The 27,490-nt window shown below is 37.5% G+C and overlaps 1 protein-coding gene and 1 long non-coding RNA gene across 9 annotated transcripts in view; one reads left to right on the top strand and one right to left on the bottom strand.

Annotated features, from left to right (window-relative positions):
• The first annotated feature begins 11,173 nt into the window (after positions 1-11,173).
• LOC100646798 lies at positions 11,174-15,104 on the top strand. Its single transcript, XR_007225980.1, has 4 exons — positions 11,174-11,300; positions 11,502-11,677; positions 14,052-14,329; positions 15,032-15,104. It is a non-coding gene; the product is annotated as an uncharacterized LOC100646798 (long non-coding RNA).
• Positions 15,105-17,948: 2,844 nt separating this feature from the next.
• The window catches only part of LOC100642737 (agrin), a 384,175-nt gene continuing 374,633 nt past the window's right edge, over positions 17,949-27,490 (bottom strand). For 7 of the 8 annotated variants that reach the window (XM_048411202.1, XM_048411203.1, XM_048411198.1 and 4 more), the window contains 11 exons: positions 27,291-27,485; positions 26,493-26,666; positions 25,625-25,964; positions 25,185-25,412; positions 24,497-25,101; positions 23,944-24,355; positions 23,572-23,825; positions 23,390-23,483; positions 23,072-23,179; positions 22,465-22,639; positions 17,949-22,265 (listed from right to left, as the gene is read on the bottom strand). In XM_048411202.1, coding sequence (XP_048267159.1) covers positions 22,008-22,265; positions 22,465-22,639; positions 23,072-23,179; positions 23,390-23,483; positions 23,572-23,825; positions 23,944-24,355; positions 24,497-25,101; positions 25,185-25,412; positions 25,625-25,964; positions 26,493-26,666; positions 27,291-27,485 — 2,843 coding nt within the window. In that variant the 3' untranslated portion in view covers positions 17,949-22,007. The remainder of the gene's footprint in view (positions 22,266-22,464; positions 22,640-23,071; positions 23,180-23,389; positions 23,484-23,571; positions 23,826-23,943; positions 24,356-24,496; positions 25,102-25,184; positions 25,413-25,624; positions 25,965-26,492; positions 26,667-27,290; positions 27,486-27,490) is intronic. The other variant, XM_048411200.1, reaches the window with a different exon arrangement.

A 27,490-nucleotide genomic window follows, 5' to 3' on the forward strand; every position in this document is an offset into this window, starting at 1 on the left:
TTGTTTAAGAATTAAAGTTATTTCGATGTGTCGTTTATCAAGTGTTCTTCATTTATATATTGTATTAAAATAATATCGTTTGATGTAGAATTTAGAATATTTGTTTGATGGTTATTACTTACAAAAATGATTGTCGTTTTTATAATTTCAATGCCACTACACAACGAAGTTACAGGTATACAGGTATAATCGAGGAATCAAAGTGCTCACTGCGATATCCTTTAAGCGTACTCTTTTCAAAATAATAAATCTACAGGGTCTCTTACGAAAATGGTTTGAAAAAACAAATATCAATAACAAACGGAGCAGAAAATAATTATCTAAGTACACATGTAAGGTCGGCAATTTTTATAACATTCAATTAGAATCGCTACACATCTGTTTTAGACATTCTAATGAAAGATGTTGCACTATAAAAACATAAAAAAAAAAAAATAATACAAGCTTCCTTACTTTTTAATACCTCGTTCAGTTTGCCACTGTACGCCGCTTTCCCTACGATGCAAATACACTGAATATATGTATAATGCACAAGTTTATTTGCATATACAACGTTATCGAGCAACGTATCACGCAGAATTATCGATCGACAACTTAAATTAAGACGTAATTCACAGGCGACAATAATGTCCCAAACGATAATGATGAAATAGACAATGTTGATAAAGTAGGGCAACGATTAGAATGGAACATCGCTGTGAAGAGTACGATGCGAACCCAAAGTTCACTCGGATTCCACACGATTAGAAAACCAACTTTATCAATTAAGGTGCACCAAAGAGCTCCACGAGGAAAGTGTCGTTCCGTGTTTCCGTGTTTCTCGTAACTGTGGGCCCCGACCAGAGAAGGAATTGCGTCCTCGTTTCTGGTTCGTTTCCCTGCCAGTACGATTCCATGGCTGTCAGAAACGACCGTTTTAACGAGCTCGTACTTTACACATAGCTTTATCGAACATATTAGAACTTCGAGGCACGACCGTTAACCGAACTGATATGAAAAATATAAAATATCAAGAAAGAAAGGAACGAGAAATTTTGATACGCCACTGGCTCTGTCTCGACGACAACGATGAAAACCGGAAACGACGTTCGATCGCGATGTTCATAGTTAAAGAAAAAAAAAAAAAAAAGGTGAAAAAAGAGAGGCAGAAAGGCCAGGCTTTAAATGTTGATCACGTTTCTTTGAAATTGTCTGTTACATGTCACGTTTATCCGATGCGCGTGAGAGGGTGTATGCATGTGTTAGTGTACGTGTATGTGTAAAGCGTGAGAAATACATGATTGTCGTCGTCGTGCAAGCCTAGCTTAACGTTTTCGACGAAACTCGAATTAAGGTTAAGGTTTTAGCGTCGCGATGTCGATCGTAACAGGCACGATAATCCGTGAGACCAAAACTGCGACATAGGTAAACGAGCTCACCGATCTATATATATATATATATACATATAAGGAGGTAAATATGAATATAAATATATTTCTGTAAATAATGTGGACACGAATTATTACAGATGGAATTTACTATAGATACCTGTATATTATTGTTTCATAAAAAAAAAGAGATTACAGAAATGTGTATCGTTGTTGGATTTATTTGCCGGATTCCTCCTACAGCTTTTTTTCCTCTTTTAAGGATTCCTGATGAATGCCAAACGAAAATTGGGTATGTATCTCGCTACTTTAGAAAAAACTAAGATTTAGGAAAATATGAAATTTGTTAAAATATTTTGATGAATAGAAGCATACCATGCAAGATTAGATATTTTAGTGGCGCGAGAAAAATTATATAGTTGTATAGTTTTTAAAATATCCAGTTTAAATACTTTTAGAGAAAACGATCATAATTCTCCTTCTAGTCTTAACCCATCGATTTAATTTCAATTACGTATCTATCTAGCAACTAATTTAGGATAATTGATTCGTAATCCTTAACTGGAACACACGGTATAGCAGAATTATTTCATTTCAACGCTAATAATTATTAATGATATAATTTGATGGAAATGCAGTAACGGTTATATAATTATCCACACGTTTTCAAATCACACGAAGGAAATGAAATCTTTAGCGATCGAATGATTCTAGTTCGAACAATGATCGGATATAGTAGTAATCGAAACGGCTTCGCATTCAATATCGGCTCCGAATATTCAGTCTGTACGAACGTACCCATTAGGTACGGAGATCCATCATCCGAGCTTTCACCAGCAACCCCCACCGTTCGTAGGTCCAGCGTAATGAAGTGCAACAGCGAAGAGCATGATTAACTTAACGAGCAAACGTAGTATAGGAGAACCTAAATACCAGTAAATTATATCGGGCGCGGTTCCATTATGAACCGGCGTTACTTGCAGCCTCCGTTTCCAAACGGTGCATAATTCACTCGACCCCCAATATTCTGCGCGCACTCGTACATCTCCCGTGGTTTTCCACTAATGTACTTTAGGCAACGCTAGGCGTCGCACGTACATAGCTACCGATCTCCGAAGTTTCACCACCTTGTGTGTGGTCTAACACTGTGTAAGTTTAAATCGAGAGGTAAACATTTTTCTTGGATAACATAGCTGAATAAATCAAGAAGTTATTAACAGAAAATTAATTTAATAAGAAAAATATTTGAGGAATAGTGTCCATCCACTGGGATTTTATGTGATAATTTATACTCGAATTACAACGTATACTTTGAAATTTCATTGGCGCTGTAACGGGGCACGGCTATTGTGATTACATTTACATTACATTAAAATCTGAAATGAATCTGGTAATGTAAATAGAAGGTACAGTGTACTTATTGAAAGTATTTACCTCGAAGAGATCCTCAAAGTATCAGGTCGTCCGAAAAGTTTCTTTCGTTTTCTAAGGAAATAATGAATACACAACATTTTTCGTTTTATATTATTTTACCGAATTACGTATGATCCATCATTAAGATAAAGATTACAAGGTTCGACTGATTAGGTTTCATGTTTGTATAAAGATGCGTCGTTGTAAAAGACGTATCTGTAAAAAAAAGACACTTTTCGGGCAACCTAAATTTGAACAGTCAATTATTTACTATATTAATAAGCCCCGTTATGTAGTAAGATCATCTTTCGTACTAGTCATACGTTCAAAGTCTCTATATATGCTGTACATTAATTTTTCGTTAAGTGTATGTTTGCAATGTCTTCTAACTTCTTCGTCGTGTCTAATTACAGTGCCAACGAAATTTCAGAAGGTTTAGTATAATTCTTATAATATATTCATAATGGAATTTGGATTATTCGAATACTTTGACGAACCTCAAGAGTGAACAGAATTAGAAGGAATTCAAGAAAAGAGGAACAATGGTGGAAATGAGTTGAGGATAGATGCTTGGTTTATTGGATGGCTAATTTGTAAGGGCTTTAGGATATTAAAGTTGGATTGATTTATGGTTTTATAACCGCTACCTGTGGAGTTTAGCCGTATAACGTAACGAACATGGTAAAATAGATCCCGTTTTAAATTAACGGGATGAAGGAAGTAAGGAATAACGGTAAACCTATTCGAAACCCTCCATGCATGGGGCATTTCTACCATCTGACGTCGAGCTTTAATTAAGGTTCTCCGCTTTGCCACAACTTTAGTACGAAGCTGTTGATCGAGCAGAGATTCAATGATCCTCGGAAAATTACAAATTAAATAGGCGTAGCTAATTTGAAACTTCAGAGAAAATACCAGAAATATTTGTTTTAATTTTCGATTATATTTTATTATTATTCTTTAGTTATTTGAATTATTTAAACAGAATTTGCATTAATTGATAGAAGTTGAAAATGCAATTATATTTTACCATATATCATATTAACCGATGAAAACTTGTAATTAACATTGTAGATCATCTAAAATACAATAATAGTTATATATGTAGTTCTACGCTATTTTCCTATAAAAATTGCTTAACACCGAGTAATTGTTATACGACTTTATACATTTGTTACAACGAATAATTATTGGAAACCGTGTTTTTATATAGAATTGTCGAATATTATTTACGTATTTGAGATTTCCTCCATGGCAACATCGAAACACACACTCCTCCATGATCATGATAATCAGATTGCACGTTCGTTTAATTTGGAAATTATTATCTTTTGTCAGATTTTATTTATTTATTTTCGCAAGGGATTAAATTGCAAATTTACACGTTCTGTATCATTATAAATAACGAAATAACGCGGCAACAAACAGGTACACTGACGTACACTGTGAATTCGAATCGTACACGAATTCACAGTTATCTCGCCCTGTTTTACCCAAGTTTCCAGCAGCTGCAGCCTATTCGTGGCCCGTTTGCTTCATTCACCGAAAACTATACAGGCTTCCAGCAGTATCAGGCTAACTAGCTGCACAGCATTTACCAGGCGAGTGTCTTAGTTAGCGTGAATCGTGCCGCAGGGTTTGTCAATTTGTTAGTTAGCGAAACATGTTCCGCCACTTGAGAAAGACAGCGTGGTTGATGGTGTAAGTACGCGTTGTAACGATGTCGAGGACCGAACTTAAACCACTTCGAATATGACGTCTGCTAGAAAGTGTTTATCCTAATTAGGTCTGTGTGCAGCCGCGAAGAGTTTCCCTCGCTAACGTTACTACGCTAAGCGACGACGTCAAATAATACCAATAATACCGGACTAAATTTGCTGTAGATTAGCAACAGTACAAGGATGTACGCGGCGTCGTCGCTTGGACCGGCTGCCACGAATGGTTTCGTAAACTCCGTAAACTACTCGTTTCGAAGTTTCCGCCGCACGAACGCCGGAGGTGGCTGCCGATGATAAATTCGCGACAGCCGTGGCTAGAAAACCGTGAAATGACGGATCGTGCATGGATGCGGGATGACATGGCATTCGGTGGTTTTAGCATTTGTTACCGGAGATCGCATTTTCGAAGTATGGCGCATAGAAAGCACGGTAAATCCACTGATTTCTACAGAATTTATATTTTAAGGGACGACACGTAAAATATAGTATTTGTATTTCATAATATTTTTCATTTTCATTATTTTTCAATTATTTATCTAACTCTTTGTCGAATGGAATATCGAATTGGATACAAAATTATCATAACGCATAAGACCCATAAGGCTAGAATCAATTTAGGAATTGAAAGCTTGTAGAAAAATTATAGTAACAAGTAATTTTATAAACGTTAATATTTCTCAATATTTGTTGCCGACTTTACCTTCTCTTTTTCACGAATAAAATCGCGTTCTTGATAACTGTTAGTTATTGGAATTTTTGCAAATTATATCAAAGTTTTGTACAACAGAAACGTTTTAATTTGTTCGACAGTCTCATTAGCTGGCAATCTAATACTCGCATGAGTATCGATAATGATGTAAGTCGATACTCTGTTTCAATCTCGATGGTCCGTCTCTGGTCTGGTAAAGATTTTATCTGGAAAATCGCGGATAGATTAACGTGCTTGCGACTTCATCAAAGAACCAGAAACGACTGTAAGAACTCCGCAGATTATCCACCTGCAAAGTTTTCCCGATTAAATCGCTTGGCACAAGTTCGCCTCGAAGGAACAATTATACTTACACGTTTCCGAATGAAGTTACGGATGCCGGCTGATTTACAATTTCGATAAGACGGAGGGAAGGAACGTATTGAATTCCACTTCCTTTCGACGAATAAATTACATTGAAGAAGATTAGGTGGATTTCTATTCGATGTGCTACCGAAAGGCTAATCGTTTAAATAAATATAGCTACATGAAAGAAATGGGAACGTACAACCTATCTTTACGATAAGTAAAAGTTAATTTGATTATTGTTGCAACTGTACGCAGATATTTAAATATGTCTGACATAAAGATAATTTAGAACATAATTAAAGGAAATATCTATCTGTTAAAAGACAACGTTAAGAGGATATTAATTAATTCTTCCCTGGAAAATTTAGATACTGAATGATACAAGTGAAAAGAATAAAAATACTAAAGAAATAAGATATAGTGCCACCTATTCTCAACTTATATCGAAGATTTCTGCTTCTGATATGTAGATACATATAATCGTTTACCGTTTCAACTCTTCGATTTCCGTAGGATAAAAGCTTTTCGCTATTTTATCTCGTGGATTTCTAAGATGAGAAATAACAACGATACATATAATAGCAAACTTGATGTTAACAGTTTCGATCAAATTGGAAGAACGTCATATTGTCCTTTCTCTCAAAGAAATGTAATTTAATGTGTTGAAATTTTACGCGCATAATAATAAGAATAACAAGAAAATAGAAAGCGTAATAACAAAGGAAATTTTGAATATTTTACATTCGAAGCAAGGGACGCGCAGGTCAGGGATAATCCGTCGTAAGTGTTTTTCCGAATTTTCCTTTGCATATCGTTCCGACACGAATCTACGATTATGGATCACTAACTTCTTGCATAACGTACAGATCGTGCAGTGTGCTTTACTATCAGGAATTCATTAAATCGCAATTAAACGAAAATAAAGATACTGACAAGCAAATATGTACATATCGAAAATGCATAAATTTAACATATGTCAAGAAGCACTTCGACTTAAATTATCACCGATTTTCTAATTATTCGTAGTTCCACGTTGAATAATAATGGTTCATATTCTGGAAAAGAACGAAAATCTTTATTAACAAATGTGTAATGGAAACTGTTGTTGAAATACGTATGAAAGAACATAGTACGTTTACATTAGTAAAAAAGATTCTTTAACAAAGTTCCAACTAAAATTCCATAGGATATTTCAATTTTCCTTGCACGTAATAACAAGGACGTTGTGTCGCTAATACGTATGAAGGAGACAGAGCGATCAATAAATCTCTACCTATCCCACGAGATATTTATCAATCGAACCGGTCACGGCGCTGTGACTTTGAACAGTATTCACGATGATCCACGATCTTAACCTTTGCGAGCCATTGTTGCGTAACGTTTCGAAATCATGCCGAAACTGAACAAGCTTCTAGTAACGTCAATCATCGCGGATATCAGGGAGTGTGTACATGTCTCGAACGAGATATATTCCTGGCTTGGCGATATCGAACATCTGTCATGGAAATTCCCGACGAAAACCGCGAAGGACATAAATGCCATGGAAATTGTGAAGGAGCACGACGGAACCGCAGGGGAATTCTATATTCTTCTTCTGGAGTTAGCTTACGACAGGTTGTTTTACACTTTTTTCCCATTCTATTTTCTTCTTTGGTCGTACTTTGTTGTGTATTTGCATAAATTCGTCCACCACACGAACAAAATGACGATACGCGATGATTAAAAAAACCTTTCCCCTTTCCTGTCTTTTCGCGAAGGAGTTACCCGATGAAAGGCGAATTTCGCCAAAGTTTTATCGGTACTGATTCACACGATTCAATTAGGCGTGCAAATGTTTCGTAATCGTGGTACAGTCAAAAGAAACGAACTGCTTTTCGGGCGAAATGCAACGGAACGTTCGGTGCACTTGGTTGCCTCGCGAAGCCATTTCCAATTGAACAACTCATTACTCGTGTTTTAACGTCCAAGGCTATTCCGAAGTTAGGGTGATTTACGTTCTCTGAATACTTCTTTTCTTTTTTTTTTTTCTTGTATCGACGAAATCGTTTCGTTGCGTTTAAGATAGTATATTTTACGTAAAGTGTTTTAACGAGCCGAAGATATCAAGCGAGACATGAAATGACTGTTAAACGTAATCACATTGTCATCACATCATTTATCCAAAATTATCCCGTTTGAATCGTTAAATTATTATGAGCTAAAGAGAAACCTTCGTTCCAGAATCCATTTTTTTCTACGCTTGATCGTGGAATTCATGGACAAATTTCCGTTCGTGGAAAACTTTTTCAGGGAAGTGACCTGCGTCAGTCGATCGAATCAAATTTCGTTAGCCAGTCTATTGCGACTTGTCTGGAATCGGTTGAAGACAATACCTGACTCGATATCTCGTCATATGGTTAGTCGAATAAATGCTAAAACACAGATTCTTCGTGAAAAACAAAGGACAGTTCCATTGAACGAATCAAATTTCAGAGTAACAATGTTTTCCACTTTTCCTGGCGAAATATTCAAATTTGTTACTATTCTCTCGATCGAGGATTTACATTTTTCGAAGATAGAAAAAGTTATTCACTTTCGAATCGTTTTTAAGCGGAATATTATATTCTAACAAATGTTCATAGACAATTAGGCGCCTTATCCTTAATAAACTCACTGCCGTACAAAAGGTTCGTTCATTAGAACGATCGAGAATACGAGAATGGAGAAAAGGGATTCGCGTATCAAGGAGAGATTCGAATATTTTAAATATAAAGTGAATCTATTAACGAAAAAAATTATTCCGATGAAAGTATCTTGAGTCCGCGATAGACCTTAAGCGCAAAGTTAGGTTAATTATAAAACGACTACATTTTAGATAATAGACGACTATTTCTTATCTCAAAAATTTCTTTCCAAACGTTTTTCCTGTTCGACGCTTTACAAATGTATACGCTCACGAGTCGAGTGTTTAAAGACGATTCCTACAAAGGATCTATTGAGTTAATTATTTCGAGAAACGTTGAGTACCAGAATCACATACCTTTTATATCTTTTAACACCACACGTGAAAGCGCTTTTAGCTCTTTAATTGTTACACGTATGTGAATACAATGAAGGAATATGAAATATTCGGATAAAGAGTAGAAAGGTGAAACGAAAAAGAAGGAGGAAATTAAAACATAAAGGGTGAAAGTAGCAATGAGAAGGAGAAATGTAACGAATAAAGGGGAGAATAAGAGTGACAGGAAGAGACGTGCACGTTTCTCAAATCGCGTATACGATGGAGATCGTAAAAATTTCCTTACCATTCCATCGGAGGAAGTTGCCGAAAAATAGTAGCATGTCAACAGGTGAAAAATAGCAAGGATGAAGCGCTGGATTCCTTCACGAGCAAAGTATCCCAGAGTTCTCAAGCAAGCAGCAGTGTGAATTATTGTGAGAGTTGTACGCTAGCTGGAACGGCTATTCTTCAGGCGATAAATGCGATCGAGCGTGTATTCATAGAAAACAAATTAATTTCTGTCGCCACTATGGAAAGGTGAGTGTGATTCGTCACATATAACGTACAGACATAAACGTAAACTAGGAGGGAGACATTTTATGTGCGAAATACATGTTACATTAATCGGAACTTTTAAAATGCTTCGAGCGTTTAGAAATAGTAGAATTTTCTGTAAAAATGCATAATGAATTTTTTCAAGGCCCTATATGTGATTCCCTGGATTCGAAAATGGAGATAAATTATTTCTCTTAAATGTAAACTACACTTTAATTCCGTTTCAGCACATTTTAGCTCATAATTTACGTACCACGCTTTCCGAAAAGTTCCAAAATTTTATTATATACCTAATATTATATTAACATATAATGCTAGTAGATCTTCCTTTATTTCATTCTTTATGAGCTTAAAATAAATGTTAAAAGCTAAATGTACTCTCCGGTAGCTGAAAATGATTTTAAAAAAAGTAATCTCAGTAAAATATGCACGTTATACATTTTACATCATTTTGTATTATGTATGCACTTAATATCACCGCATCTCTTGGAAGAAAAGTACAAACTGCAACGGATGGCTTGAAACAAAAGTTTATTCTCGCGTTAACAGCAACCATTTTCACTTCTATTATAAAATGAGAGAAAAACAAATTCTCGTAGAACCCACCCATCCCAAAAGATAAAGAACATCCAGAAATTTTCTCTCTCGCGATAGATAATCTAGTTACAAGTTACAACGTCTCTCAGGGTGCTATAAAGCTCCGGCGCAAGATGCATCCTTTCGCGAATAAACTAATAAAACAGTGAGTTCGGGTAAACACACGTGCTAGCTGTGCTCATTGACACGGATCGCGATTGTTCCAGAGACGAATGCAGGAACGACATTTACGAGAAGACTCAATGGGCCGTGATGAGCAGGTTGACGAAGGGAATAGAAACAGACGTCGAAACGGCGCTGACTATGGTGAAGAAAAGCAATTTGAGAATACAGGCCGCCAGACGAGATCACGACCAGACGATTCGAGAGCTACGGACCAGTTTGACGATGCAAGAAAAACGAACGGATGCATTGCAGGCTGAAAACTCGGAGTTGAAGGCTCAACTAGAAAACGGCAGGTTTCCTAGCTAGATACTCCGTTTACTGATCGTCATCAACCCCCAGACGATGGCTTTTCCCGATTCTTCCTTTTCTTTTTTTCCTCGTTTCTTTCGTTCGTTTCTATAAAGTCGTCTTGTTCTTTCCTTTTAATAGGTTTCGAGTGGAAATCGAGCACGATGTATCGGAAGTCGTTTTATCGATTAAATTCTAAATAGCTCTGAGACTTGGTCGATGTGATACGGTTGTCGGGTATCGCAGTTTCCAGCGAAGCAAATCGATAGGCGGCATTGATTTGCTCGGAATGTATGTAATACGTATGGGAGTGATCGTGGTCGATTACCCCACGGGAAATTCGATCGAGGAATTTTTCTGCTGTACCACCGCAGCCAGGCGGATACGGTTCAGTAATCGATCGAGAACGATTTATGAATGTCCGGTGAATAGCAGACGATAGGAACGCGAGATCTGTTGCTCGTTTGTAAAGCGAGAATACGGAATAGAAAACGTTATGAGACGCTTAAAGATCTAAAGGAAAGAAGAATATCATAAATGGACGGTGTAGTAATTAATCCATAATCATGGTAGGAATAAATAAAATAAATTTTATTTCCACGTAAGCAAAAAAATGATAAACGAAGAACGTTAGAATGGAATACGCGAAGCGAAGAATTGTATTATTTGAAATCATACGGACATCGGATATGTTTTGTTAGACTGTGATAAAAGAGAATTTATATCGAGAATTAGCTTTTTCTTCTCTCTAATTGTAGGCGGTTTTATTACTTTTAGAAACCAGATAATATGATTGCGTTGTAATGTAATGAGAAGTTAAGCTTCTTTATCGAGGTTCTTTAATATCAAAGTCATCTGCTATTTATCACTGCAGCTTTCATTTCGAAGAAATACTAGCGGATATTATAAGAACTCGAGAATATTTTGATAAACACAAATTGCCCCTATCTTACCTATCGAACAACTGATTGCGGCTAATGACCTACTCTATACGATACTAATTAGCATTAAACCCAGCGAGCTGACCTATTTACTCGAACATTGATTTACAGCGAAAGAAGAGCGCGAAAGGGAAATACGGCGTACTGCAGCTTTGAAGGGACAAAACGAGACGTTGAAAGAAACCCTGGAGGATATTCGTAGACAGATGTCGATGCTGGGTAAGTATAAAAAAGCGCGAACGCACAGAAGGAAGTGCGGTGTTGTGTATCGGAACATGAGGAGGAGTTCGTTTCTCGTTTCGTCGGAGGAACGAGATTTTCCAACGAAATTTGACAAGCGGCATCGTACAACGAACGGAAGCGAACGAATCCACGGATACCACGGCGGAGAATAGTCTTATTTTCGAACGTTCATTGCAGCCGGCGAATATAACATTTTGCGAAGTCAGGCGGTTACGCTGGCCGAGAGCAAATTGGAGCTAGAGAAGACCGTGATCGGACTCCGAAAGGAAATCGTCGACACCCGTGATGCGTATCTCGAGACAGAACGAGGTTCCCGACTACTTCTAGACGAATCGAGAAAGGAGAACGAATCGGTGAGTTGAACCATACGATACATGCGATTGCGATTTCTCATTCTGTACAGGGTAAATCGAAGCGAGGAGATGGCGTTCATCGATGACCATCTAGACACGTGAGATATCGTACTTTGAAATAATGACGGAATATGAAATTCTAAATCGATTGGTTACCATTAGAAATTGCAAAAATCTGCAGAATATGCAGGGGATGTCAAGGATGTCTGCAAGGAATATGTAGTAAATGAAACAAGGGTCTCTAGGTTCTATTTCTGAACGTCTCGAATAATTTTGTGGTATATTATATGGCTATAGTAATTACGGTAATTTACTAAATCACTTAGTAAACACTTTACTAAAGTAGAGGTATTGAGGTACGTTGTATGGGTAGGATGAGCACAAGCAATAGACATTGTTCGAGAAATTTTATCAGATTCAATAGCATACGCCTTTATGGCGTCGTATACCACTTAATTTCTATCGAGGGTCACCAAAGTTCCGTTTCACCTATTTGCACCAGCTGTTCGGTTATTAATTAAGGCTGTTAACTGCTTTGTTATGTATGATGCGTTAATGATACAACAGACGATAGAAATTGCTTGCTGTTTAAGCCGATGTCGGCTTACTATACGGTCGCTACATAGCCTATATACAGGACCAAATTCTCGTGAATTAATCTGTTGTTCGGTTAAATCAATTTATACGAGTTCAGGGAAATTTACGATCAACTATGGCTAAGTGTCAATTTTGTCGTATTACGGTTTGCTACGAATATGATTTTTTTTAAATTAATATCTTGATAACTAGACTGCGGATTTTTATGCTTTAAATATTCAGCTTATACGTAGGAAATATTTATATTTACGAAATATGAATCGTGCTCGTGTGTATCAAATAGTTAGTTATCATAATCTACGTTGAAATGAACAATAATAGTTCTTAAAATATTTTTGTCGTAAATTATACGTATCGGCTGTCTGAAAAGAGCTATTTATAGACTCAAAAGAATCCTTTTAGGTCACAGAACCGAAATGTACATATTTAAATTAGCTCCAGTATCGTGCCAAATCATTTTCTGGTCTTTCTATGGATGTATCTATTCTCGTACTTATCTCGTATCTAGAATTTTTGAAACTTTCGATATTATGTCGTAACCAAGATTTTTCTTTCGAATACAACAAAATTTTTCTCCTATTTGTCAATTGCGTAGCATAAATGGGTATAAAATTCAATTTTATTTGATTTCCGTTATTGTGCACATTTCTTAAAGTACATATTACGAATTCAAATTGTTCTGCTTGGTTATATCTGATATAAACTGATTGTACGGCAGTTATAATATAAGTATCGCGAGTCATAAATTGTTGTAAATAAAACTCATTTTGGCAAAAAATATGTAACATATTATTGTTTATGTCGTTTATGTAAAATACACAAAATGCAATATGAAGAAAATATATTTGCATAAAAGTCCGCTAGTATACAAATCTAATGATAACGTACTGTATTCCATACAGTCATTAAGACGTTCGAAAGTTAGATGTAAAAGGTATTATTCATAAAGGTGTTAATTTCGTTTATTTTCTGATGTTCAATTTAATATAGTAGTTGAAAAGAAATGTTTTCAGAGATTATCAGAAGAAGGGTACGAACTGACCTATAACAATGTTGCCAATCCTGTACGTAAACTACTAGCTTCCTCATTTACTCTCTGGTTTTCGAAAGATTATTGCTTCGCATTAACGATTTTACTAGTTAGCTTTGAAAAGGATCACATCATAAAACTTAAACGTTAGCATTTGTAATAGAACAGTAAACTGAATCATAAAATTGTGTCCTAAAATAGCAATTTTTGTAATGAAATAGTAAAGTGTCATAAATCTATCCCATGAAGTACAAGCTTTACTTAAGCCGATTAAATACAGTGGAGGGAAAGGTAATAGTGCTGGTGGACCGAAAAGGACGAGAAATCCCAATGGGCCAGATAGCCTGTGGTTTAAGACGATAGGTAATTGTCATCCCATCACGTGATCATTTTGGGCCTGTGAAAAATATAAGCGTGGTAGGGGTACTAGGACTGGTATAAAAGAATGTTTTGGTGGAGAAAATGAGTTAGTCGTTAGTTGAACTTCGTTGGGAGTTGATCACGAGTCGTTACGAGTTATTGGTTGCCGATTGTTGCGAGTTCGTCGTGAGTTGTGAGTTGTAAGTTGTCACTCAGAAGTTAATTAGTACCGATTTAGTTGTTTTAGTTGTATTACATTACTACGTTGGGAAATAGCTCTAGTTAAATAATCATAGTTTTGTGTTTGAATCATCGTAAATAAATCCATCATTATAAATAAATTTATCGAATAAATAAGTCATCATAGTTATACATTATTTACTTCAGTTGAAGGAAGAGTACAAGGAAACGGCCGAGAAACTTCAGCAAGAAATCGCATCTTTACGTTTGATAGTCTCAATTAAGAAAGATAACGAGAGAACCAAAGACGTCAGTGACAGTGATACGGATAAAACGATTCAAGAAGAGTCCATTTTGAAGCCTGAAGATGATCCTGTGTTGGATATGACACAGCAACTGATCTCGAATCGCGAAAAGATCGAGATACTGTCACGGCAAAACGATCGGCTGTCGAAAACACTGTGTCGATTACGGCAATATCAAAGGTAAGTTACGACAAACGATTCCAACAAATGACATACTTGCGAAAATCGTCAGATTCCATTTTCTGATCTGTTATTCACTGTATTTATCTATTGGCTTGTAACATGAATAAGTTCGATCGAATAAGGAAAAATATTGAGTTCAGCCAAACCTATGTTACAATCCAATAAATAGATCGTAAGTACATACATATAGCGATAGTCTTCCCAATGCATATTATTTTTATGAAGTGAAAACTTGAATAAATTCATCGGTTGTTTCGTAGTTGATTTTTCAATAAAAGAAGACATAGCGCAATCTTCAACGATTAATTTGTATAGTAATTTCAGTTCTCAGCTATTTCAATTAATAAGTTAATTTCTCTTATGTAATTATGAAAATTCTTTCAACTTGTCCTCCTCTTTTCTGTTATGAATACCACGCACAGCTAGGAAATTGTTAGTAACTTAGCCGTGGTGATGATACGATCTTACCCGTATAATTTGATTGATATTTTTTGTATCATGTTTATAGCAATAGAGTATCAAACGTAAAAAATAAAACGCAAAATTCAAATATTGAATTATCACAAAATGAATATTTTGTAGATAGTCAGAAATAAACTGTCATTTTTGCAATATATTACAAAGAAAATTACGTAGTGAGCATGCTAAGTAGTACGATATGACAATGTTTATCTTTTAGCATAAATATAACAATTATAGATTACAGAACTATTTTGTTACAGAAATACGATTAGTGGCGACATACATCGTTGAAGCAGTGCAAGTTCTATAATTTTACCGATTCATCCGTCGAGCTTGATAATATGAAGATTTTGGACACGGTTTTACATATCCTCCACCTCACGGAGGAAAAGGTCGACTTCATTTCCGAGCTTCCTCCAGAGATGTCGCGGTTGATACTGCAAAAGCTCGATCCTGAGTCGCTTTTGCGTGCTGCGCAGGTCTCGCGTTCCTGGATGAATATTTGCCAGTCTGATCCTTGTTTAAAGGACACTGCAAGACGATACAAAAATGCAAAGAAGTTAGAGTTGGAAAAAGCGAAAGAAATTTCCAACTTTATTGATTCCGCCGGCTTAGATTGTCTGAACCATACGGACAATAAGATAAAAGAGTTGAACGATTACTACAAATCCTGTGATTATACTCAATGTGCACAAGTATATAAAACCATACGTTTAGTCGACAAATATTCACATAGAAACTGTTTGAATTACATAGATGAATGCCCAAATTTATGGTATCATTTATAAGCATATTAATTTATAAGCATATTAATTTATATTTATAAGTGAATCGACTACACTGCTGCGTATCAGTGATGTATCTTTAAAATTGTATAATAAGTCAATTAAGTGTGCAATGTTGTAAGAAATGTAACTTTTAAAATAAAAACAATAATCATTATACGTGTAGAGTTTAAATATAAATAACACTGGATTGTCCAATTTAGTCAATATATTGATAGATACGTTAATACTGTTCTATTATTGTAAAATTAACATTACTCAACATTCTTAGCCTTACTTACTACTCCGATACTAGATATATGAAATAATTTATGTAAACGTCTAAGATGCATAATGATGTATTTATGAGTATATTATTAGTTGAACATGATTAGTCAGGTCAGCCAAGTTATCTGAACAAGAAACATCCAACCGTGACAAGTGCACAGGTATACAAACTATGAATTTTATAGAGGGTAATTATTCCCGCTTTTGAGGAAGTTTTTTAAATTCCTTAGCAGAATTGAAATGTTGGAGCCCAGTAAGGTGGATTTCATTTCAGAATTTCCACCAGAGGTATCTCAAGTACTCAGCAATACAAGTATCATAAAAGTGGTTGGAAATTTACAGGCGTAACAAAAGTGTTAGACAGATAGCGAGGGAAAATGTATTAGAATGTATTAGTATAGTAATTAATTTGGATAATAATTCAGATAGTACATTCACTAACATGTGATAAAAGACCACGTAGTAATAGCAAGTAAAAATAATTTTTACTTTAATCGATAATCATTCTGATATCTTGATGCCAAGAGTTATTTTAAATTATATAGATGATGCTTAAGATGCTGCTTAAAGCTTATTGTTTACTACGGGAAGACACGGGAAAGTTATTTTTTCTTATTTATGATGCTTCACACTAGCAACTTTCTATCGAGGGCGGCTAAGACCCTTCCTAATCCACCAACCTTGGGGAGCACGAGACGGGTACGGGTTCTCAGGGCGTAGGACCACGACCTGGGAAACCCCGATGAATCTGATGTTCTCCTATAGCCGGGTGGTGGCTGGTCGGCGCCTTTGGCACCGGCCAATGGCCGATCCGGGGCGGAGAACTTCGGAGAAGTTGGTGGGCCCATATCTGCCAAGACCACTCACCTCACATTCTTGTGGGGCTCCCCGTCCCCCTGCACCGGCCTTGACCGGGGTAGGGTGCGAAAGAGTGAGTGGCACCAGAATGGAAACCCTTGTTTACGACCTCGGCGACATTCTTTGAGAATCATAGATAGCAAGACGAACCTAAAAGTCGTTTACAGTGCAAGGGAGGACTCTCCGGACTCGCCTTCCGCCTTTCGGCCAGTGTGCCTCTTGGACGAGGCTGGCAAGCTACTGGAGAGAGTGGTGGCGGCCCGCCTCCAGTCGCATTTGATCCCGGACTGCACGACAACCAGTTTGGCTTTCGGAGGGGACGATCTACGGCCGACGTTGTCGCCCGTGTCCGCTCCCTGGTCGAGGGGGCCGAACGGCGTGGTTGCATGGCGTTGGCCGTGTCACTGGACATAGTCATGGAATAAACATTAATTTATACCTGTTAATTCAGTGTAAACTCAATTAAATCACCCCTTTAATATCGTAACAGAAATCAGGCGATCGATCATTTCGTGGCATCGATTATCTAATTGTAACGGGAATTTACGACTCCCGTTGACGTGCTTTCTCGCGATCGCGTCTCTCCGCGAACGGTGGAATAAAGAGACATGATAAGTTATGACTTATGACCATAAAAAATGAATCTTCATAAATATCTATAGCCTACTGATCATTCAATGCTTTATTTTATCGAGTAATACTAAAGCTTTAAGCATCCGTTCTGACGTGTCCTACAAGTTTTGTTCTATCGTGTCCTACAAGTTTGATATCATTAACATCGAGTTCTACGATCTGGAGATTGACGTTGCCATGTACGCGTGTCTACAGAATAGACATTCTCGCATTAATAAACTTGAAATTGATCACACCAGCTATATCTCCAAAATTGTGCGATTGTGCTACTGCAAGTTAATGTCATCTATAATATCTTGGTAACTTTAGAGTCGAGGATCCAGGTGTAGGAGTTTAAATGGAATAGGGGAATCACAGAGTCTGACGACTGAATATAATTAGCGACCGCTAATGTATTCTGTAGCGATAGTTTAATCCCCTGGGTAATTTCGTTTGAATGCAGGTATTAGCTTGATTAGTGTCTGCTAAAATATTCTTAATTAATGAAAAATTATTCGATGGAATTTTTATAATAAATTAATAACTGAAGTGAAGATTCTTATGTATTAAATATGAAAACATGTAAATCTACCAATAAAACAAAGTGAGTAGAGGGTAGAAAAACACGATGCTCAAGATAATCGCATAATTTATTTTTGTATATACAGTCACTTTACAACGCGTACTTTTTGTTATACAGTGTAGCTCACAAATACTTTAGGTCAGCAAACGGCGAATGGTCGCAGTAAAGACGGTATCAAAGTAAAAAAACTAATTCAGACGATCGCCTTGCCGCGATAGGTGTTAGTCTCCGTGAGAAATAAACGACACTGAACGATGTTGCACGCACAATGGGAAATCTCGACAAATCATTTTGTGTCTCTCTTATGTGTTTCATAGGGACAATCGATTTCTCTCGTTTTATAAAATTTTGTGACTCACGAGTCGATAATTTTCTTAGGGACGGGGAAGCTTTAGAGGCAAAAACATCGATCCTGTGATCTCTAGCTAGGTTGGCAGTAATTCTCAGGCATGGATTGAAATTTTTCCTCGCTCCTTGTATACGCTCCCGTTCTTTGAATCATACCAGCATCGTGAAACTTCTTTTTCGTCGAACGATTTCATAAAGTAAGTCAAATGACATCTTTGTTGTTTTATTTTGTACCGTTCCGTCGACTACGCATTATACACCGTAGATTGTCGGACACATTGACGATCCAATGACAATTTACCGCAAAAAAAATGAGATATGGCGGTTCAACAATTGCGATCGACAATGAGAACACAGTTTACGCAATACTAACATAAAAATTTTAGAATATTTCCCTATCTCTTCCATTGTTGTTCTTCAATGTATGTTTTCACGAAGTAGCAACCCCTTCGATGTAGCAAAAAATTATTACAGTCGAAATTTAATAATTAACTTACATATATAACCGAAACCTACGAATTTCTTTCTTAACGATTACAAATTCAAATACATTCGATAGAAATATAATTATAATACGTTTCGAATCTAACGTCCTCTGTTTTTTTATATAGATATATATGTATACATATAAAACGCAGTATATTCGCGAAAGCAACGTCGACGATCGAAGCAGATCTTCTTTCTATTTTCGTTACAATAAAACATTCTTCTTTTTCTTGTTCTTCCAGGAGACGCATTACTGGCCACAAATTCGTTTCGATATGTTGAACAGCGATATTCATTGGAAGAATACAAAGGATCACATTTCAAGAGGGAGGATATGTGACAATATTGCTCGCGATCAATCCGAATTCTCTAACGAGGAACAATTTTTATATAGTCAAGGCTTAATTATTCGAGAACGAACGCTTTCCTTTCAGAATTTTCTTCGCACACCGACCGTTATAGATCGACAGATATGAAAAAGATATGATTGCTTTGAAACTTTACATTATAAAAATTGTATAAGTGTGCATCTTTCGAACGAAAGAACATAATAGAAAAGATACGTTTAAAAACCATTAGAAGATTCGTCGTAGTAGCGGTGAGAAAAATATTCACGCGCTTCTTTTGGGTAATTACGCAATAGTTTGGTCGATCGACGCTCGTTTCCTTCATAGAATCACGTTACTTACAATATAGTTAACGTCGAACATTTCCAGACAATGTATGATCATTATTTACATGCCGATAAGAATATCGACTTCACGTGGTAGATTTTACAAATATATGTATATGAATTTATGCACGTCAAAGATATGTATCTGGCGCTTAGGTTCTAGAAATTACGTATTTAAACGGTGCACACGAAAAACAACCTTAAAAATTACGATATTTTTTCATTAACGGCGTCCAGTATCGCGAACTGGCAACCTTACTAATTAGTTTGTTTCGTTTTCGTATTAAAAAATGAAACTTCTGTTCGTTCGATAAATCGAGCGACGCTGGAAATATTCGACGAGGCGAGTTGAAAAATCTTCGATAACGTCTCTTTCTGCGACCGAAGATCGGCAGTCGCCATTAACGATTAGAACTTAGGCTGTCTTCGACGTTTTGTCGCGATCGTTAACAGGATTGACGAGCAGGGGAAGAACACGTTGACGCAGACATTGTTTCGTTTCCACGAGCGACGGAAGAAAAGAAATTTAAACAAAAAGGAAGAAAAACTTCGTCGTAAAAGGCTTATTCGATGAATCATTACGATTATAATTAGGTCGTTCTGACGATTTTCTCTTAGGTCCGACTTATGCAGGTGCGCACGCTTACGCGAGCTTCAGTACACGATAGTAAAACGATAATCAACTCGTTATCAGCACATGTTAATCATATTTACAAGTAGTATATCCCGGTATCTACTTTTCTTTCTTCAACCATACGTCAGCTTTCATTCAGACACTCCTTCTCGTTGATCATTCGATTACACACAAGCGGTACATTATCATATAATTAATAATATTATTATTATTATTTTCGCATCATTTTCAGACGCCGAATCGTTTTCCGTGCTTTATAGAATCGATCAGAATTGTAAATCTCGAGTATAAATTCATGATCTTCGTTTCCACATTCTAGACACTTTCCTTTCGAACTTCTTTCGATTCGTCGAAGGAACTCAACTCGATGGAAACGATTCGACTTCGTTCTCGGTTATTTAATGCATACATGTCTTCGATTCTAGTCCATTTACAATTTAATCGATCGCAGTAGATCGTGCGTTTCCGTGAACCCTGTATATGAAGAAGAAAAGTGGTCACGCTCGTAAGCATTTTAGAATCGATTGCGAAACTATCTCGTGCAAGTGTGTTGGAGATTGTCGAACGGAAATGGAGTGTCTTCGAGGCAAGCTCGATGCATTCTTTAGTACCGGGTCGAAATGTAACGATACATTGATGATCGTGACCGATCGACGATACACATTCATCATGGTACCTGTGTCCATTAAATGGAATGTAATCTGCATATAGTGTCATATGTATAATATATATATTTATATATATAATATAATCATAATAATATAATATATATATATATCTATTCCTTTGCGCATTTGTAAAAAGCCTTGCTTGCCTAGAAACAACGTTGTACGGCGTATCTGTTCGTATAATTCTTATTTATGTATGTTACGTGTGTTACGTGTACGCGCGTGTGTGTATGTGTTTGTGTATTTGTTCGTTCATCTTTTTCTTCTTTTCTTTTTTATCGTTTTTCTCTACTGGCGTAAATCAACAAGTCCTTTAAAATACATTCTTCTATATTCTGATAATGCACGATCATTTAAATCTCTCTACCGAAACACTCAAACATAACACCGATTTATCGCTTTGTTTTTTCTGTTTTTTTTTCTGTTTTAGCTATTTTTTTTTTTGTCATTTATCTTAACTCTCTCGACTCTTGCTCTTTCGTTCTCTCTTTCCCCCCATTAATCAGTCTTGGCATCGTAAAACATTTATAGGTGCTTCGATATATTTAACTTACAGAGTAACGTCTAAACGAATATCGATGAGTTTTATCTCTTTCACGCCCGTTTCTGTATTTTTGACCCCGGAAATCCCCCCCATCCCACTGTTCTTACCACTCAACTTCAACTCGATGCTTTACAAGCATTTCCTCCCCATAGCCCCAAATTTATACGTATACGCGTTAAATTTTATACATACATATATTTATTCATATGTATATTTAATCTCGTCACCTTAAAAATATATTATTGTCCTTAGATGAGAACGTTCAGCATTTAACACGAGAGATGCTCCTTCTATTCACCTCTTCTCTACCGTCTGACCATTCGTTGTAGCAAACGAACGACAAACGGGATTCTGTTTCCCTATACTATTCCGAACGAAAAATAAATATACGAGTTAGCTTGCTATTGTTATTGGATCCGCCATTTATCCTTGCTGTAGTACGATTGGCGGGTCCTTTTTCATGGTATTCTCTCGTACAGCTTTGGCAGGAATCACGTGTCTCCTTGTTGGTTAAAAGCCCAGTTTCTTTCCGCCATCTCGCTTTCTTTTTCTTCGTTTTCATTGGAATCGTTCAGACCTCGTGTCTCGTTCCCTCCGTTTCCCCCAGAAACGAACACCACCAACGATTTCCTTCGCGTTCGTCTTTGTCCGTTTTTAGGCAGATGCTAACTCGTCGAAGACAAAAGCGTCGTCAAGTCGACAAGCGTGGCCAAAGGCGATATCACGTTGACAATCGTCGTTTCCGGGATTCGTTATCATACATCGTTGTCGTGACAGTACTCGATCTTCCGCCTGTTCAGCTGAAGACGTCGTTTATCCACTACGAAGTCTGACACGCAGCCTTTGATGCCTCGATGACCGGGTTTTCCACCGACGAACAGCTTGCCGTTTGTCGTTAACAGGGTGGTCTCTGTAGATACTTTCACCGGAGTGAAATCGTCGATCTGTATCATCGACGTCCTTCGTCTTCTAGATGCCCTGATATGGTGGAAAACACCATCGTCCACCCGTTCCTGCATACAAGAACGACCGATAAAAGATTTGTAATATTTCAATTAATTTAACGATTGATAATAAACTAGAAATATTATCGATTAGTTTAAGTTTTGATCTAGTAATTAATTATTTAATTTAGTTCTAATTGATCGATGATGTTAAGCATTCGATAAATTTCATAGTACGATACATAATTGATAAAATATTAATACAAACCCTGCTCCTCAATGATATCTGCTCGCTCTTGCTCTTGTACGTAAGAAGAACTTGGCCGCCGTGTAACGATAAAATAAGATGTTCGATTTTGCCTCTTCCAACCCAGGCAATCAAGCCATCCGGATGCGTTGTTCTCAGTCTCAGCTCAAATTTATTCGACTGCTGACCCTTGCGTCTACAATATCGTTTACTTTAGTGCGTGCTTGGTGCGCATAGTCTTAAATATCGAGCTACAGTGCCATAGGACAAAGACATAATACATACAAGCAAGCATAGCTATAAAATAAATAAAAATCATACAATATCAACCCTAGTAACCTTATGTTTCATGGTATGGTTCTGAAAGTTAAAGCTCTTTTAAAATATAAGATTATCTAAAGTATATCAATAATTATTAGCATTTTGCTTTTATCTTATACAATTTTTAGCAAATTGTTTTTGATCGTAATTAACGATGAAAGTTTCTCTGATTAGGTTTGAAGGGCATGATATTAGCATTCTCTATTATCGAATAAACAGGTTAGCAGACACGGCGATACATAGGCACAGATAATAAAGGTCTCTCCCTCAAACGAGTACACCACAGCTATTCTTCCTAGAAACTTACTCCGTGTAATCGTAACTGTCGTAATCGTAGTCGACATCCTCCTCCAAGTCGTAGTCGGAGTAGGACTCCTCAAAGTACTCGCCGAGGGTAGTATTAGTTGAGTTAGTACTAGTCGGTGTTACACAATCAAAAGGTTAGTGATACTTTGATTGAAGAAGGATCTAATTAGACTACCGTTACTAACGTTATTGAACAACCTAACTTGGTGCTCCTAATTCGGATTAGTACCTTAAGAGGTGTAGATGCAGTGACTTAGGAGTATGCGATAGAACTTTTAGAAAACGTTTACTGGCTCGATCGTTGATCGATTCGATTTACCTTCTTCCATTTCGGTGCTTAAATTGCAAGAAATTGTCGCCCTTGAAACGCACTGGCCTTTCGGATAATTCCGTGGATACATCGTAGCCCATGACTAGCAAATTAAGAAAGAAACAAACATTTCTTTGTGTCTACAAAATTTTACAGTTCATTTTTAATAAGATGTGACGAACATTACTTACAAAATTCACAGTGGAGACCATTGTAACCGTTCGCACATTTACACAGATAACTGTTTAACAGAGGTAAACATACTCCACCATTGTGACAAGGGTTCTCGTTGTTAGGACATGGTAGACCATCATAGATTTCCGTGTTATGTTGAGTAACGTTGACAGCTAAATTTTGGTACGTTTTTCCATTCACCATCAGTCTTTGTACCGCGCCTACCAATCCAGTCCAGGCTCCAGCGAGTCGATGAACTTCTCGCCAATGTCTATCATTTAAAGAAAGAAAATATATATTTCTTTAGATAAATATATCTTTTATCATTTAAAGATAGAAAATATATATTTAAAGCTCTTCGTTCGAACGAAACATATTTAGAAACTCACTTAACGCCGCCAACGTAAAGAGGCATTTCGAGATTCAGTTCCGTTAACGGACTTCCGGACAGTCCTCTGGCAACAGTTCCGTCGTCTAATTGAAGAACTCCTTCTCTGCCTAATCTGCTGATTCGAACACAATGCCACGTGTCGAGCGTAACAGGGTCTGGGGAGGTAATATTGGCAATACCACTTCCAAGATTGAATCTAAACTCCAGTTTGCCCTGGACCAAGTTCAAACTAATGAAATCACCACGTCCGTTGTTCAACTGGCCATTGTAAAGTAGCAAACCGTCGTTGGCATGCGTGAGAAACCATAATTCGATGGAGAACGCTTTCGCTACACCTTCCAAGCATGGGAGTTCCAAGAAACCGTCCCCGGACATTTCAGGTATCAACAGCTCTGTTAACTCAGCGTCGACTAGAATTAATTAAACGACGAAGTTATTCAATAAATTATTCGATAAGTTGTTCAGTAATGTAAAAACAAACGTCATTAACTTTAACGAATTGGTACAACGTATCTCGTTAACGAATACATATCAAACGAATTTTTACTCACGGATTTCACAGTGTTCTCCAGTCCTGCCAGGTGGACACTTGCAAACGTAACCACCTTGTGGAAGAATATCACAGGTGGCTCCATGCTGACAAGGTTCGCCTATACAAGGATCTAAAGACTCTTCGCAATTTCTGCCAGTGAACTGAGGTGGACAGATGCATCTATAATCAGGCGGATCGTATTTCTCCACTGCATAATTGCCATGTTCGAAGCTCGTCTCGTAATCGATGTCGTAATCGTAATCGCACTTGGGTGCCGCGCAACGTTTCTTCGCGTTTTTCTTCGATCTGCGTTGATCGATCGAGATGCAGTGCGATCCCTTGCATCTCACGATGTTCATGCCATTCTTGTTTTTACCTTTCCCTCGTTTCTGAATTCTTCTGCACTCGCGACCGTTGCAGAGATCTTCCTCGAAGATGGGCTGACATGTTGCGCCGTTTTGGCAAGGCAGATTGGCACACGCGTTCTCTCCGCACTCTTTAACGCGATAAGTCTCCAAGATCTCTTTATCACGGCCGACATGAAGATCGACGAAATTCCGATTGATTTTCAATTTTCGTATGCAACCGAGGAACCCATGGTTGGTACCGATATTGTCGTAAACCCTGCGCAGATAAAAAGCTTTCGCGTTATTAAATTTCTCGATGAAATGCGAGGACTAGACGAGTAATTGCAAGGGAAAAATTACTTAGAATAATTGGTAGGCATGTTCCCGACGAACGTATCTTGGTTGAGATCGAGCGACTTTAACATTCCTTGACTTTGACCAGCAACATCTTCCCCATCGTTGAAAATTAAAACGCCGTCCTTGTGATATCTTTTCGCGGCAACTCGATGAAACGTTTTCATAGTAATTCTTTCAGGCGAGGAAAGAACTACAGGGCCATTGCCTAAATTGTATCGAAACTGTACGTGTCTGTAAAAATAAATTAAATCCTAAATAATATACAAGAAAGTGCGAACTTTTAAATCTGTGATTCATTAGCTCGATATATAATGTCATGTATTGAAACAACCGTGTCTAGAAGATAAGAATCTTTCCCGAATAAACCAACAAAGCATTATCAATGCACCAACGTAACTATATTCACGTGAATGATACTAATTCAGGAGATAACAACTACAGACCCGTCGACGATGGCTAACGAGACGAAATCCCCGGTGCCGTCGCTCTTCTGTTGGTTGTAAAGTATAATCCCGTTGTCAGCGTACGTCTTGAACTCAACCTCGACGCTGAACTTGTGGTAAGCCTTCAATCTGTTCATCCTGACGTAGCTCTTGCCGTCGAACGACGGCACCTCGTAATCCCTTTTGTTGATCTCCTCGTCGCATAATAGACCGGTGTAATTTGGACGACAGATGCAAACGAACGTTGCGCTCGGCAGATCGATGCATGTCGATGTCGCGTGACACGGATACGACAAGCAGGCACGAAATTCTTCGGTCGGTGTAACAGGCACGTAATTAGCTGGAAAAGGGTCAGTTTCTTTTACATTCTTTTCTTCATCTTTACACGGCGCAAACAACGTTGGAAGATTCGGTCAAAGAGAGCCCCTTTCTGTTTTCTATTTTCTTCTCTTTCACTTACGCCTCGTTTGAACGACACTTTGCTCTTAGAAGCCGAAAGAACGTAATGCAAATGGTCTTTGTTCCTTTGTAATAAGAAAATTAATGTTATTCTATAATATAATTTCTTTGGTAACTCTGCTTGAAATGCGCGACACGTAGAATTTGTGGGATTGTATTTTGCTTCAAAGGATAAGTACTTTTTGTAAAAGAAAGACGTATATTTTGGGAGATGTACTTATGAAGTAATATGGCTATTATCGGAGTTTTTAAAATTTTTATCGGTAATCTTCGTATTTTATCTCTACCATCTACTACTTTACGCCGCTATTAACGTTCCATATTAAAACAGTAAAATGTAAAACCATCGCTCGAATAAACAGGAGAAATCCGCAAGAATAACCAGAGTAGATAAGATCGGATCAATTACCAAAACATTCCTGTCTGTCGCTGGTTTCCGCGTATCCTTCTGAGCAAATGCAACCTCCATTGGAGCATTCGCTGTTAGGAATGGTGCAATCCTTGTCGTCGGTACAGAGGTCGCCGAGCAACGCGGTGACCACGCGAATCGTCGCTGGGGTTGGTCTATACGCTGCAGCCACTCCTGAAAAGCAGAATTAACGGATAAATCGACGTCTCTGCATCGAGTCTGAAGAAAAAAGGTCTTCGTTCCGTACGACATCGATCCGATTACCAACGTCGAGCTGATTCAGAATTAACCGTCAAGCGGATTTAGGAATGCACGTTTCGAAGCGCACACATACAGACATATATACATAGGCAAACTACAGCGCGTGCACAAGAGCACAAACATATTAATTCGTAGTATTTATTCAACGCTATTTCAAACTATTAATTACGTCACGCTGTGAACGTTATCGCGACGACGATAATTACGTAGCACCGGTTACAGAAACTTAGGACGAAATGCATTTGGCTCTGGTGCTACGTGTATCACTGAATACTGAAAGTGGCGGGCGGAAATTCGTTTGATTAAATTTGACTTTAATTTTCCCGGGATATTGATATTTCGTTATCGCGTCGAAATGTTTGTAGATAAGTAGATTACGCTGGTTTAATAGAATGGAATTTAAAGGACGGACACGTAGATGTCTTAAAACAAAATGAAAGATAGTGCGCAAGATTGCATTTCGTAGTCGTCGCGTGTAACTTTGGGATGAAATATCGACACGGACGGGCGTAGAATGGAATTGGGCTCGATTTTTACCGTGCTTTAAATTGTCCCTGTCGATCGTGATGGTTTCTTGATGCGCCCTGTGGGTGTAATAATAGCGAGGATCCGGTTCCGGCACCAACAGATGCCTGGTAGATTTCGATAACGGAGAAATGGCGGCTGCTGGTTGGGTATATTGCACTGCTGTATACCTTTTAACGGGGAAGTCCGTATTCACCATGGGATCGTCTGAA

Source organism: Bombus terrestris, chromosome 12 (assembly GCF_910591885.1).
Source record: "Bombus terrestris chromosome 12, iyBomTerr1.2, whole genome shotgun sequence".
Classification (NCBI taxonomy): Eukaryota; Metazoa; Arthropoda; class Insecta; order Hymenoptera; family Apidae; genus Bombus; species Bombus terrestris.